The 15,306-nt window shown below is 42.7% G+C and overlaps 1 protein-coding gene across 9 annotated transcripts in view; it reads right to left on the reverse strand.

Moving 5' to 3' along the window:
• The window catches only part of FAM13A (family with sequence similarity 13, member A), a 261,528-nt gene that overhangs the window by 27,296 nt on the left and 218,926 nt on the right, over window positions 1-15,306 (reverse strand). For all 9 annotated transcript variants that reach the window (XM_005862767.2, XM_005862766.2, XM_014536858.1 and 6 more), the window contains 3 exons: window positions 10,397-10,544; window positions 1,575-1,788; window positions 954-1,092 (listed from right to left, as the gene is read on the reverse strand). In XM_005862767.2, coding sequence (XP_005862829.1) covers window positions 954-1,092; window positions 1,575-1,788; window positions 10,397-10,544 — 501 coding nt within the window. The remainder of the gene's footprint in view (window positions 1-953; window positions 1,093-1,574; window positions 1,789-10,396; window positions 10,545-15,306) is intronic.

The raw sequence follows: 15,306 nt of genomic DNA on the forward strand, positions 1-15,306 counted from the left end.
GGGCGGCGCCCCAACTCCCCAGTCGGCCCTGCTCTGAGCCTGACCAAGGGCTGCACCTAGGGATTGGGTCTGCCCTCTGCCACCCGGGAGCAGGCCTAAGCCAGCAGGTCGTTATCTCCCGAGGGGTCCCAGACTGCGAGAGGGCACAGGCCGGGCTGGGGGACCCCCCTCCCCCACCGAGTGCACAAATTTTTGTGCACCGGGCCTCTAGTCCTATATAATAAAAGGGTAATATGCAAATTGACCCTAATGGTGGAACGACCGGTCGCTATGATGACACTGACCCCCAAGGGGCAGATGCTCAACGCAGGAGCTGCCCCCTGGTGGTCAGTGCGCTTCCACAGGGGGAGCTATGCTAAGCCATAAGCTGGGCTGACAACTGCGAGTGCAGTGGCGGTGGCGGGAGCCTCTCCTGCCTCTGTGGCAGCACTAAGGATGTCCAACTGATGGCTTAGGCCTGCTCTCCAAGGGAAGCGGGCCTAAGCCATCAGTCGGACATCCCCCGAGGACTCCCAGGCTGCCAGAGGGATGTCTGATTGCCAGCTTAGGCCCAATCCCCGGGGAGCTAGCCTAAGTTGGCAGATGGATATTCCCCAAGGGCTCCCAGGCTGCCAGAGGGATGTCTGATTGCCAGCTTAGGCCCGATCCCCTGGGGAGCGGGCCTAAACTGGAAGGTGGATATCTCCCAAGGGATCCTGTACTGCGAGAGGGAGCAGGCCGGGCTGAGGGACACCCCTGAGTGCATGAATTTTCATGCACTGGGCCTCTAGTTTATAAGAATACATTTGTGCGAGGAAAATGCTGGTACATGATGTTTGAGGTGTATGAGAGTTCACTACCCAGTCTTTATTGCCTTTTTGCTTTGAGACTCCCTAGATATCTTGCTTAACCTTTACCATTTCTCTGCATTGCTGACATGTTGGCATGTCACATCAGAGAGAGGAGGCACTTACTCTGTACTTCCTCTCTTCTTCGAATCTGTCCTCAAACTTCCGGATCTTCTTTTTAAGGCTCTGAATCCTTCGTGTGAGCTGGGCAGGTGTCAGGTCCTCGTGTTCGTCATCGTAGGACCCCAGAGAGCAGCTCCGTTGCCTGTGAGGGGAAACCTTGAGTCAGCTCCCCAGCAGTGAGTCACTGCCTGCTGGGAAGAGCTGGGGGATGAGGAGGAGGCATGGGTGGGGAGGGTGTGAATGGTCTTCATGCTCTCCAGTAAAATAAACTGGACTACTAATTCATTTTGTGACTTTGGGCTCTATATGTCCCACCTATTAAATGGGTCTAATTTCCTCTAGCTCACATTTATAATTAGCAAAGTTAGGGTGGAAATGTCTGCTGAGGCTTCAAAGTTAAATTTGAGAGAGCTTTGGAAAGGAGGTGCCAACGCAAATTCAGTATGTGATGTTGCAGTTGGGCCACAGTTCAACTGAGAAACTACGATGAAGCCTGTGTCCCAGGAGGGAGAATTTTAAATATATTCCTTCACAGACTTACAACTTAATTAAGAAAAATTATTGCCCATCAGCCATGACTATCCTAATGATGATGCATTTGCTGATCAACAAAAAGAAACCTACCTCATGAAAGAGTGGGAATTTGGGGGAGAAGGAGGCACTTCTGTGTCATCCAGGTATTGCCTACTCTGTCCATACGAGTAGAACCGAGGAGAGATCATGGGGTCGCTATCTTCGTCCAGAAGCTGACGAATGAGATGCCCGGCTGGTGGGGAGAGGGGCGCATCGTCAGAGTCCCCGTTCTCCTGCTGCCATGAGGACAAAGCAGGCATGGGATCTGGAAAATAATGAGGGTTAAGAGGTCAAAAGCATTCTAAACATATATATATCGATTTCAGAGAGAAAGAGAGAGGGAGAGATATAGAAACATCAATGATGAGAGAGAGTCATCGATCAGCTGCCTCCTGCGCCCCCCCCCCTCCCCAGGGGGATCAAGCCCACAACCCAGGCATGTGCCCTGACCGGGAATCGAACCATGACCTCCGGGTTCATAGGTCGACACTCAACCACTGAGCCATGCCGGCTGGGCCAAAATTGTTCTTTAAAGCACAACTGTTTGCCAAGTTTTCTGAAAGCATTAGGAGGCAATGAATTTAAGAGGCACAGAATGGTTTCTCATTTTAGATGTAAGGTTCTGACTAGAGACACTATGTCCCAACCAGAATCACCAAATTGTCTGAGAGCCATCATCTGCCTTCTATCTCCATCCTCACTTGCTTTCAAAAGAGAATTTGCTAGGGCTGCCCTTAGGAACAGCCTTGAAGGAGCAATGGTGTCTGTCCCGACTCCCAGCTGCAGGTCACTGGCGGGAACTTTCCACACTTTCATACGGAAAAGAAATGTGGCAGGGAGGAAGATACTTGGCATCTTGGCTATCCATCTTTCATTAATGTACAGAACTCCAGCTAAGGCATCACAGTAATTATGAGTGAGCCCATGATTTAAGAGCTTGTACCTTCCACTGAGGTTTAGGTAAGCTGTTTCGTGCGCTTCTGCTTAGTGGTTAGAGTTAGCATGTTTAAGATGCATGCTTTTCAGTTGAAATTTCAGAAGCTGCTCAAGAATACAGTTAAAGTAGGATATACAAATTAATCAAAAAAAAAAAAAGGAGAGAAAAGAAGAACGCCTTATAAAGGACAAATCTGTACAAATTATCTTAGATGATCTTTAAGGAAAAGACATACTCAGTACAAAAATCCTGATTTATGATTTTGGGAGTGAATAGTACTCACTGCAAGATCCACCTCAATATATTCCTTTCCTTATTAAAAAAATCCTATCTAACATATTTTAAAGATAGGTCTCAGATGATGTAGGATATTTCATTTCTAATACTCTAGGCATTAAAAAAAGTTATGCTTTAAATGCAATTGTGGATCACTGTGATTTACACAAGGCTAAGATTTGGCCATGATTTTAGATTTTGGCACAGAATGGATTCCCACAGTCTGAATCATGGAACAATTGCTCCTTCAGCTATCAAAGTATTTATAACATCTACAAAGTTATCTGCAACAAGTGCTACTCAGTATTTTATTTTAAAAGATCATATTATAATCATAGAACATTACAGCTCGTTGAAACTTCATACATATCTACTCTAGTGATTATTCAACCTGGCTGCACGTTAGGGGCACACAAGGAGATAGAAGTAACTCCCAACGTACAGGTCCTCACATCACACAATTAAACAGAATTTTTAGATGAGGGCCCAGATATGTAGACCACACACACACACACACACAGACTTTTAAAAGCTGCACAAGTGATACCAAATGCAGTCAGTTTTGAGAACCACTGATTCAACCCAACAGATTACAGATAAGGAAACTGAAACCCAAAGAGGTTAAGAGCAAATACCTAATCAATGACAACAGCTGGGACTAGAAACTAAATCTCCTGACTCTAGGACAGTGCTTTAATTTAGAACGTGCCAGGTGCTGCAATAACAAGGATGACTGTATGAAACTGTTGAAGACCCCACTATGTCGTAGGAGAGATAAGCACATTAATGAAAAAAAAAATTACCCTCATGTGGAATGAGGTCCCTAGTTTTCTCAAGATTTAAAGAGACCCAACTTATCTGGGAACTCAGATGATAATATACATATTTGGGAAAAAATGAAAAGTGTTGAAGACAGACTCTTGCCTAGTGAGTCTCAAAGGTGGCAGAGAATCTGTTGGTACATTTACTTGGCTGAAGCTGGAGACGCACAGGCGCTGTTTCATCATTTGTACTAAAGCTATCAGCCGGCTCCTCCTCAGTGGCGGGGCTCGGACAGGAGAAGCTCAGAACTGCCAACGTAAAAGTAAAAAATGGATTGAGAGGTCAGAGGGGGAGGAGGAGAGTGGAAAGTAATCCCTGAAAAATAATAAAAATGTAGTGTTAAGGAAAATGGAACTATTAAGCTGACCAGATTGCATCTTTTATTTCAGGATAGGTCATAAAACAGCAGTCATTTTCTTCAAGGAAGAAAATCGATGGAGCCGGGAAAGGAAAAGGGTTAAGATGGCTTGAACAGCAACGCAGCAGGCAATAACCTCACTTCAGAGAGGCCAAGGAGCAAAACAGCCAGGGGGGAGGGCGAGGTGGTGTGGCGGGACAGAGGGTGGTGACAAAGTCTGATGTTGATATTGGCATAGGGGTGTGCTGGCTGGTTGGACATTTCTACTCGGCAACACTTAGTTTGAAAAGGCTAAGATCCCGAAGCCGTTTAAATTGTCTGAATCTTAGCAGAGTATCTCTTAAAAAATGTTACAACTAATTTTTGATTTAAGTTTTCAGCTATGCAGTCTCTGTTTGCAAAATGAGTATGTGTAACCATTAATCAAACATGGCTCCAGTAAGAGATATATTGTGATGTTGAATTAACTATAAAATACTAATCCTGGAACGCAATTATGCTTATTTGATGCTTTGTGGCTCACACGGAGCCACATATCTTATTTCCTTTTAGTTAGCATGGCTGAGTTTTGTGGCTCCATTCTTTTTTTTTTTTTTTTAAGTGCTTTCCCAATATTTCCAGGGCTCTTTTTATTTTTTTTTAATTAGTTAGTGTTTTATCTTATTTATTTATTTAGTTAGTTTGTTTATCCTCACCCGAGGACATTTTTTAAATTGATTTTTAGGGAGAGTAGGAGAGAGAGGAAAAGACAGAGAGAAACATTGATGTGAGAGAAACACATCGACCTGTTGCCTCCTGCATGAGCCCTGACCAGGGTCTGGGTTGGGAAGGAGCCTGCAACTGAGGTACGTGCCCTTGACCAGAATTGAAACTGGGACCCTTTGGTCCACAGACCGATGCTCTATGCACTGAGCCAAACTGGCCAGGGCTGTGGCTCCATTCTTGACCACTTCACTAATAAGAAAACCAAATGTGTCATTTTCTTAATGCCTCCAGTGGTATATATGAAATACACAGCCTAAGAAATTCTAGCTTATGGAATGCATTTTCTCTTAAAGCATACAGTTAGGGTAGATGAATTCACTTATTTCAAAATGAGAAATGGAAAACCATTATGAGTTTTATCCTTAACAAAATAAAAAAGGGATTTTTAATCATTCGTCTGCATGTAGCACAGAGGTGAAGTTTCTCACCTATGTTTATATGATTTCTCCTTTTTCTCTCTTTACTTTTATTCTATACAGTCTTATAATTCAAGGCTCCTATTCAAAGGAGTTATACAAGTACATGTAATATATAATATGTTCAATACAACTGAAGAATCTATAAAACCAACTGTTCCTGTTTTATTTTGAAATGATCTCAAAATACAAGGCTATCTCATGTTTTGATCGTTGGCACTTAAATATAAAAATGAGAAAGAAAAAAACCAGAACAGTGTGGCACATGATAGAGTCGGTCCTGAGGATTCCCAACTGCTGGTTTGGGAAATGTTTTGCATCTTAACCAGTAACTTTAGAGCAATAAAACAGACAAAGATATTGTAAGAAATATTGCAAGAAAATTGTTCAAAGAGAAAACAGAAAAGTTTTCAGGCTTCAAACTGGATGTTCCTCCTGAAGGACCGCATAAAATAAACAAATGTGTTTTCCTACCCAGACCAAAATTCCCCAGGGGCAGTGGTTTTTATTTCAGCCATGTGTCTTGTCACAAAGAACTCTGGACATAAGTATCGCGTGTATCTCTATTAAAAATTAATCCACCCAGGTCAGCTGACATCACAGCAGGTCAGAGATAACAGAGGGAAGAGCTGTATGCTTGCTACCTAAGTGATAAAAAAGAGGAGCTCCTGGGGGAATCTCAATTCAGACACCACAGCACACGTGGAAATAAAGGAAATCCACTGCCGAAAGAGGGAACAGAGCGCTAACGCTAATGCGGTCGTTGGGACATAGCTACTCTCTGTGTAGCTGGCTGGATCCATCTATGATACTAATGAAAATTGAGGTGATTTATTTCTAAGAAATCTGCACAGAATTAAGGGAGCTGAAGTTTTCCACATCTAATTTCCAAAGCTATATTATTTGGAGTCATTACTACTGGGCATAGTGTCATCATATAGCTTTCAAATGCTAGAAGGTACTGCACATCCCAGACACAGAGAGAGGTCAGCCCCAATGGATAGGGATCTTTACTGGGGGAATTCTTTTATAAAGTTTTCCTTGGCGTTTCAAAATTTAATCTTCGAACACTGGTCATTCTATTCAATTGTTCAACCAGAGGTCCTCAAACTATGGCCCGCGGGCCACATGCGGCCCGCCGAAAACATTTATCCGGCCCGCCGGGGGTTTTTGCCGCTGATGCTTGTCCTGCTTAGCAGCCGACTCGTCCCGGGCCCGCAGTGCGCATGTGTGGAATGTGTCTGAGGGACAGTGAACTGGCCCCCTGTTTAAAAAGTTGAGGACCCCTGGTTCAAACAATGTAGCAAACTATCAGAGTTAAAAGGGACCTTAGTCATCGACTTTATCAATCCAAATTTAATTCTTCTACTTCATATATCTGCATTGCCCCTATTTGCCAAGTGAATAAGCAGGCCTGCAATAGCTTCATTTAAGTTATTAATAAATGTGTGACCCAGAACAGGGCTGAGGACTTACTGACTTTGATTCATCCACCTGCACATTTAAGCAGAGCTGCTTCACCAGTTACTAATTCCCTATTCTACCTGACTGTCTTCTGTCCCTTCCACATCTCTGACAAGGCCGTCACTAGTCCCAGTTAAAGAAAGGACCAGGGAGGCCTCTTCAAATGCACCATTGCCCTAACACAGAGAGAGAAAGGAAGGGAAAGAAACGAAAGAAACAAAAGGAAGAAAGGATGAAAGTTGGTGTGACATGATTAGTCCTTGGTAAATCTGTGAGGGACCTAGTGATTACTGACTTCTGTGTTCAGAGCCATCCATGATTATTAAGTAGAAATGGGCTCAGGTTTCAAAGAGGGCACTTCAGCTGTTTTTTCTTTTTCCCTGAAACTGTACTTGGAAATGTTTATGAAAGACAGTAATAACATCAGCTAACATTCACATAGTGCTTTTTAAGTGCCCACACTGTGATGAGCACTTTGCATATTAATAGCTCATTTAACCCTTGAACAAACTTACTTAGTAGATACTATTATATTTATTATTTATTATTATTGGCTGTTATAATTATTTAAAGATGGGGAAGTTTAGGCCAAAACTGAGGCATGTTTACTAACAACACTGGTTAAGTGGAGGAGCCAGGATTTGAACCCAGGATGTGCCTGGATCTTCACCGCTATGGTCTACTGACTGCCAGGATACAATGCTTAGAAAGAGGTGTCAGAGTGGAAGTCAGGAGACTTTGTTATATTGAATCATCATTTTGATTCTTTTGGTCTCAACTTTCTTATCTGTATAATGGGAAGGTTCAACTGGAAGATCTTTACGATCCCTTGCTGCTTTTCTATCATTCTTTCAGAGAATTATTCTTTCCAAAGTTATTTTCAATACGTAATAGTGGTGAACAAGACATATCGCATACTCTATGCCCTTTAAAAAATGTTGTTTTAAAATTAATTTCACCAGGACAAATCTAATAGAGTAGATTTCAGTGCTTCCACAAATGGATTCTCCCAAATCCACATGAACTGGTTGATTAGGAACATTCTAACTATGCAACTTCGATGAGCTTTAAGTAACAAAAAATACTATATCTATGTACTTATTTAATTTTGGAGAGTGGGAATAATAATAGTGATGATGATAATGATATGTGGATAGATCAATTAATGTGCCCTAATACACAGCTACATATGGGGGTGGGGGGAGTAGGGAGAGAGAGAAAGTACATATCATTTATCTGCCAACAACCATGATTAGACTCTGATCCTACATTCCCTTTGAGAGGGTTCCACTCTAGGTAGCCTACAGAATATATGTATTAGTTTCCTTTCACTTTTTGTTTTCCTGGTACAATGTATTCCAGAAACCAGAGAACGTCATTTCCACATGGGCTGGTCATTAAGTACTGTCTCCCTTGATATTCTACAATTCTACATGAATGAGAGAGTATGAGTTATGGTGTGGGGATGGGAAACAAACAAGCAAACCAAAGAGAGGGGTTACTCCAAGGGAGGCTCGGAGACTGGTGGTAGAGACTGATAGATGGATATTGACTTATATGGTTTTGGTAGCTATTACTTCCACTTATATAATTTTGTTGCATTGATTTCACATTCATGGTTAAAATTAGTGCAGAGTTTATTCCTTACTGGAAAGTCACCATTTTGTTTGTTTCTTATTGAAGCTATAAAAAAGATGATATTTTAGTGATTGGACTTACTGCTCTCATCTTAACTATACTTCATGCAAAAAATCCTTTATTTTAACTATACTTTTAACTATGTTACCATTATAATATATGTAACTTGAAATTGAAAATAAATATATGATAAAAATGGCCACTGAAAGCTGTAATCAAATGATCAAAACAGTCTTGAAATGAGCCTATGTAGATTTTTAGGATATGCAAGTTCAATGACAAATGCAGAAATTGATTTAAAAAAAAGTTAAAGCATGTTATCTCATAAACTACATGGATAACATGACTTACATTCCTAAGCCTATTAAAAATATATTTTTCCCAATAAGCTTTTTCTTTATTCTATCTAGTTTCCCAATACAAAATAAAAATGTTGCGGCCTTCGTATTACTATTATTTATCTGGAAGAAAGTTCTTAATATTAAGTTGTGAAATAATTTTGAGGAAACTATAAGTTAACCTTCAACCACTCTGGGGAACATTTTCAGCTTTTTATTTGCCTGTTAAACTATGTTGGAAGAGATTATAAATTTATGATTAACCAAGATAAAAATAATCAAACAGTTCATTTTAGGAGGAAGAGGAAGAACCTACCTGCCTCTTTACTGACTAAATCATCAAGACAATGTGGTTAATTTGAATTCTGACCAAAAATCCTAGTTCTTATTAGAGCTTTATGTTAATGTTATGGGGAAACCATATTACTGAAACCCAAATACAGTATTTGTTTTGACTACTGCTTTTTTCTTTTATTGGGGCAACAGTGGCTATTATGGTACTATTTCCGGGGGGGAGGAGCGGGGAGAGTGGTGTTTATAATGTCTGAATTAAAAACATACCAGGTTATTTCAAACTACACAAAACAAAAGAAGAACAACGAAATACTACCAGGAATGTATCACTTAAAAACAAAACAAAAATCCTGCATTTCGAAATTTTTCCCACCAGTGAATGTATCATGAGCTGGGAAGATCTCACAAAAATCTCAGCCCTACAGCCTAAACACATGCAAAGAACTAGAATGTGTTTCTTAGATTGAAAAGAGGGAAAACTAGAATAAAAAACAGCTTTCGCTTCAGTAAGCCCCGGGTGCCAGGGGCATGATGGAACTGCTATTGTTCACCTTGTGGTCTCTTTAGTTCACCATTTGGTAGCTCATCTAAGATCATTACCATAATGAGTACTTTTTGGTTAAAAAAAATAAAAAAAGAGGGGAGGAGAAGAAGAAACAAGGAAACCCAGGCACTTTTAAAAAGATTGCTTTCTCACAGTTGTGCTTCTCTGCTAAGTCACTGTGTTAAGGCATGTGCTGCTCTGAGCTTAGAAGCCTGACTTCTCCCTCTCCGCAGCCTCAAACGCACGCCTACAGAGGCAGATGGGCATTTGTTCTGGATACGCACTGATCTGTGTTTGGATGCGAACACATGGACAGTGAGAGAACAGCAGCTTGATGACACTGTTACAATATCCTTCCTGAAATATGGCTTTGACATGACGAGGATGCCCTCTTCTTCCTTACGAGTACATTTCTAACATTTTTTCTAACCAAAAATCTCTAGAGAAAACCATCTAAAACACTGTATTAGAGGCAATCAATAAGAAACAGTTTAATGCAGAGTTCTCTTTAATTAGCGGATCCCTTATGTTTGCTGATCTGGATTTTAAAAAGTCTATAATAACAAGCACAGAAACACAACAAAGCAAACCAAAACAGCCCTGAAAAACGGGAAGGAGATTTAATGAAGAAGGTCGATGGCTGGCACGCAGTGGGGGGACAAAGGGTTACACTGAGATGAAATCCTCAATGTGTACCGGCTCCTTAGGACTCTGTTTGGTACTATCAGAGGGAAGACGCTCCACACAGCAGCACTCCCGGTGAGTGAAAAAGGAAAAAGAATAAGACTGCAAGGTGACACTGAGAGCGGGCAAGCACATTTTCTTCCTTAGAGGGCAATTACTCTTGGCAGCACTAAACACGACACGTCCTATGCCAAGGAAAGGATTTTTCAGTCGTTTAGAAACGCCGTCACTCCTGCACGCGGAGCTGTCTCTCTCACCTACACATGCCTCTCGGCTACACTCCTTTACATACGCTTTTCCTTTATTAAACCACCCAAGCGTCAGGCAGCGACCCTACCTGCCCAGCTCTTCTCCTCACACAAGGCGGTCAGGTCCAGCCGGGGCACCTCCAAGACGAAGCTCTCCTGCGGGGTGTCGGCATCAGGAGTCCTCTGCAGTTTGGTGTCAGGGATGCTGGGGTGCTCCTGGATCTTCATCGTGGGGCTCTGCAATAACAACACAACGTCCCTAAGTCCCTACTGCTCGCCAAGACCCCAAAACGTCTGCAGCAAGTCCACTCCGTCCGGATGAGACCTCCCAAGCCACTGCTGCTGGTGCACCCGGCACAGAAACCAAAATCATAGCCTGATGCCCCTGGACATTAGCTGGTCACTGGCGAGCACAAAGCCACCGTCCGTCTGCGCTCCTTTAACTTTTCTTCTGCAAGAAAGACAAGCTCATTTCCCGGGGCCGCTCCTCCTGACAACGGCAGGCAGGCGGCTGGCGGTCTTGAAGATCACTGATTGGGGCCAGAAAGGAGGGAGAGGAGTTTGTTTCCTTAAAGGAGCTTGGCTCTCCAGACTGTAAACAACCACCCCGCTACCGTTGCTGTGAAGGCTGTGGGAGCAACATGGTGTCTTCTGCCGGCAGACTTCTTTGCCCCTTTGCGTAAACAGTCCCGAAAGGCCAGGAGCAGAGAGGCTGTGAACACTGCCCGCCCTGCAGGCTTAGATCAATTAAGAGGAGCGAGGCACATTCCCAGATTTCCTGCGGTGGTTTTCTCCCTGAGTGTGGGGAGAGCAGACTATTTATGGAGGAGCGCTGGGTATTAAAGAATCATTGCGCAAATTCAAATAGCACAGAGGTTTGGCACCTTATCTCAGCTAGCAGTAAGGAATATGGACTCTGGAAATGAGCCAGAATTATACAGGGAACACAACTTTTTTTTTTTTTCTAAGTAAAAAGCCAAGAGTTGGCAAGTCAGCGATGCATAATTTATATCTAACAAATATGCAACTGTCACTGAGTATTAAATACTCCGCTACACTTGGCTTTGCTTACTGGAAGCAACTACACCAGGCTGGAATATCTGGGGGAAGGGACCCCCCCCCCCCAAAGGCTGCGATTTTAGCTAAGTGATTTTATGTTCTGAAAATTGCACTGAAATGAATTCTTTTTTTACCCTGATCTTTTGGTATCTCGTCACTTTCCCCTCTTTCATAAAATTATAAACAAAAGTGTTTACCCACAAACATATTTCTCAAGTAGCACTTAACCTGTACCAAAGATTTTCTTTGCGAAAAACTGGAAATTTACTTTAGCAAATACACCATCGTTAAATGAAAAAGACAAAAACATCTGGAAGTCATAAATGATTCCATAATGAGAAATGTTCTTATGCTTAAAATAAAGTACTACTAACATTTCCAGCTACTTTTAATAGCTATTCAACCTACTTTAATATCACCAGGGGAATAGCCGGAGCTTTTACTATTACCATGAAATGATGTGCAAGGACTGGCATTCTCTTCACATTTGGGATAAAATGAAATCTCATCACTCGCTTTATGATGAGCTACTAAAGTCAGATAGAAATGCCAAGTGAACCTGGGACTTTAAGATACTTCAAAAATGCTGCTTGCCTAGTGGGGGGAAAAAAAACCCAGATTATGCATTTATACTACAAGAATTACTTGTTCCTTGAGCTGAATCCTAAGTAACCAGTGCTGAGTGACTTATCTGGTGTTCAGCTTTTTAGAAGTTACAGGGCCAATCTGCCACCCATTGTGTGGCGTGTGTGTTAGAATCTGCATACAGCAAATAAACATTTTCTTAATTAAGATTTATGACAGCTGCTACACTTAAGAGTCATAAAAAGGTAGGACTATAGGAAATGCGATTCTGTGCTGCAAGTCTGGCATTTTCTTCACAAGGAATGTGACCGAGCCCCTGGGGCTGTGCAGCAGTGGAACAGACAGGGGCTTTGCTCACGGCCGACCTGCCGGTCACTAGCTCGGTGCCCCGGTGCCCCGGCTGGGCCACTCACTTCCCTGAGCCTCCATTTCCTGATCTATACAACCCGGCAATCACTCCAATCTGGGAAGCTCCGTTGAAGGTCTGAGAGAAGGTATGACAGGCCTCCAGCAGGGTGCTCGGAGCGATCATTCTTTTTACTATCAGGCACCCTGTGAAGAGGAGTAAAACACTGGCACGTCTCCAAGTGCTAGAGAAAGGAGATGGAGAAGAGCCTACACAACCTGCTTTGAGATGACATGTGCTACAAGATAGGCGGAGCAGAATTTTAGGTGCATTATCAAAAAAATTAGAGAACAAAACCACTTGTGTTCCGGTCAGGTGTCAGCAACAGAAGTTTTGACTGGGGTGCAGATAGTGTGGGTCGGAGGGGCTGGGGAGGAGGGGAAAGTACAAAGGCAGGCGGGGCAGCAGGGTCCCCATGGTCACAACAAAAGAAGAGGTTCCTGGTGGCCGGCTCTGGAGATACAAAAGGGGTTGGCAGATGCTGAGGGTGGACTGAGAAAGGCCGTGTATACTGGGCTAAGTTTGGATTTTATGCTGTAGGAGATAATAGAAAGCCATTGAAGGATTTTAAACACAGAGTAATAATGGCAAAATGTGTGTTTCCAGGAGACCTACAGGCCTGTGACCTGGGCTGTGCAGGCCACCAGGCTTCACTCCCCAAACCAGTCCCTGGCTCTGCTCCCTCAGGGCACTGCAGAGCTTGACATCAGACATGTAAAATCCCGAGATTCCACACATATACAAATTAATGTAAAAACGCATACTTTTTATGATTGCTAATCTGAATTAGCACCAATTTCAAAGTAAAAAAATTAAACATTTTTTCTTCATTTTCTTTTTCCAAAACATATGAATTTCTATTTATTCCTTCAACAGCACGGTTTGGGGCACCCCCTCTATGCTGGGCTCTGTGTAAGACATGCAAGCTTCCTGCACGGAGAGAGCTGGCATTCAGGGGAACAGGTTCGAGTACGTCCAGGCAATTTTGGTGTAATACAGCAATGGGCCACCTTGTGAATTAGTGAGCTGCCCGCCTTCAGTGTTCAAATAAAGTCTGAGAGCCAGGCATGTGGGAGAGGGAGAGGGTACCACCCTGGGTGGGATGCGAGAATAAATAACCTCTGTAAGATTTTACTCTTCTAACGAAGAGAATCACGTCACCATTGTACTACTTTATTCAGTAATAATATATGTCACAAACTACATGTGTGTAAAGGGCTGTGCATTACATGTCAGCTGCACACAAAGGCAATTTATTTACTCATTCATTTAAGAAATAATTTTTTAGTACCTACTATGTGCTAGACAGGCACAAAACTTTAGTGGACAAAATAAGGCCTCTGTCTAATGAACAGTACAGAAGAGGACAGTTATTCAGAAAAAACATGTCAGGTGGCGATATGGACTATGGAGGAAACTAAAGCAGGTTAAGGAGGCTGGAGAGGGGGAGGCCTGCTATTTTATATTGGGTGGTTAGGGAGGTCCTTTCCAATATGAGCAGAGATGAAGGAAATGAGTGGGCAAGCCGTCGATGGAAAGAGCACTCCAGGAAGAGGGGAAGCAAGTGTAAAGGTCCCGAGGCACGAGTATTTTGTAGCCTTTGAGGACTAGCAACGAGGACATTGTACCTGGAGGCAGGGTCACCCCATTTGGGCATTTCGTATGTGCACTGTACCACATATAATGGGATATCATTCATAATGGAGACCTATGTCGACTTACAGGAGCTTTTGGACTTGCTGGCTGATTTCCTACACACCAGTGGAGCGGTCCCTCCTACACAGACCCCAGCCATGGACACACTTGGCACGGCACTCACTCACCAGCACACGCACATGCTCAGCCTGTCCAGCTGTGCTCTGACCATCCCTGAGGCCGCCCTTTCACTTGCCTGCTGCCCGCAGAGGCCTGATTCCCCGTTGCTGGCTCCACTGGTCTCTGAACCTGACATGGCTGCCTGGCCGGTGGCTGCAGAGTGGACTCCTGGTGCGGGCACAGCGCTTATGCACAAGGGACCAGCAGTGCTGCTCAGGGGCGGCCCCTGGGGAAGCTGGGCTCTGCAGCAATATACTAGCAGAAAATGACTCTCCCTTCAGACGCTAGTCAGCTTCAGCTGGGTGAGGCCACTCGCCAGACGGTTCCACTCTACTAGCCCTTACAATACATTCTGCACTTGTCTACTTGCTTGTCTGTTTCTCCTACTAGATAATTAATGTTAAAATGTCAGGGACTTTCTCAAGTACCAAAATATTTTTAGTTTCAACTTTTGTCCTTTATACGTCTTATAGCTTCAGTTAAATCAGAGAGTACATTAAGTCAATTTCACAATTTTCAACCGAGATGTCACACATTAAACCCTTGTCAAAATGTTGTGCCATATGAAAACACACTGAATATTCATGTACTGAAATAAACGGACTGGCTCTTAGGAGAGACAATATGGTATGGCAGATGGGTTTTAGAGTCAGAGATGTGAGTTTAAATACCACCTTAGTAGCTATAAGATCTTCAGTGGGTAAACCTCTTAGTACTTTAGCTTCTTTTCTCTAATATAGAAGATGGCTTCCTAAAGTTGTTGTGATGATTAAATTTAAAAAAATGTATAAAAACAGTCAGCCCAGAGTAACTGTAAAAGAAATGTTATTTGCATTTATACACTATCTTCCTTTTGCATTCATTAATTTGGCACGTGTTTATTGAACACATACTATGTCCTAAGCACTGGAATGACAAGAACTAACAAGATAATGGTCACTAGAATAAAAAAATTATAACTATGTGGTGATGGATATTAACTACACTTACTGTGGTGATCATTTCACAATATATACAGATGTCAAAGCATATTGTAGACCTGAAACTAATATAATGTTATATGGTAATTATACCTCAACTTAAAAATCTGATAATAGAATTTAGCATGAAAGGCAGACATTGAACACATAAGTG

Source organism: Myotis brandtii, unplaced genomic scaffold, assembly GCF_000412655.1.
Source record: "Myotis brandtii unplaced genomic scaffold, ASM41265v1 scaffold1675, whole genome shotgun sequence".
NCBI lineage: Eukaryota > Metazoa > Chordata > Mammalia > Chiroptera > Vespertilionidae > Myotis > Myotis brandtii.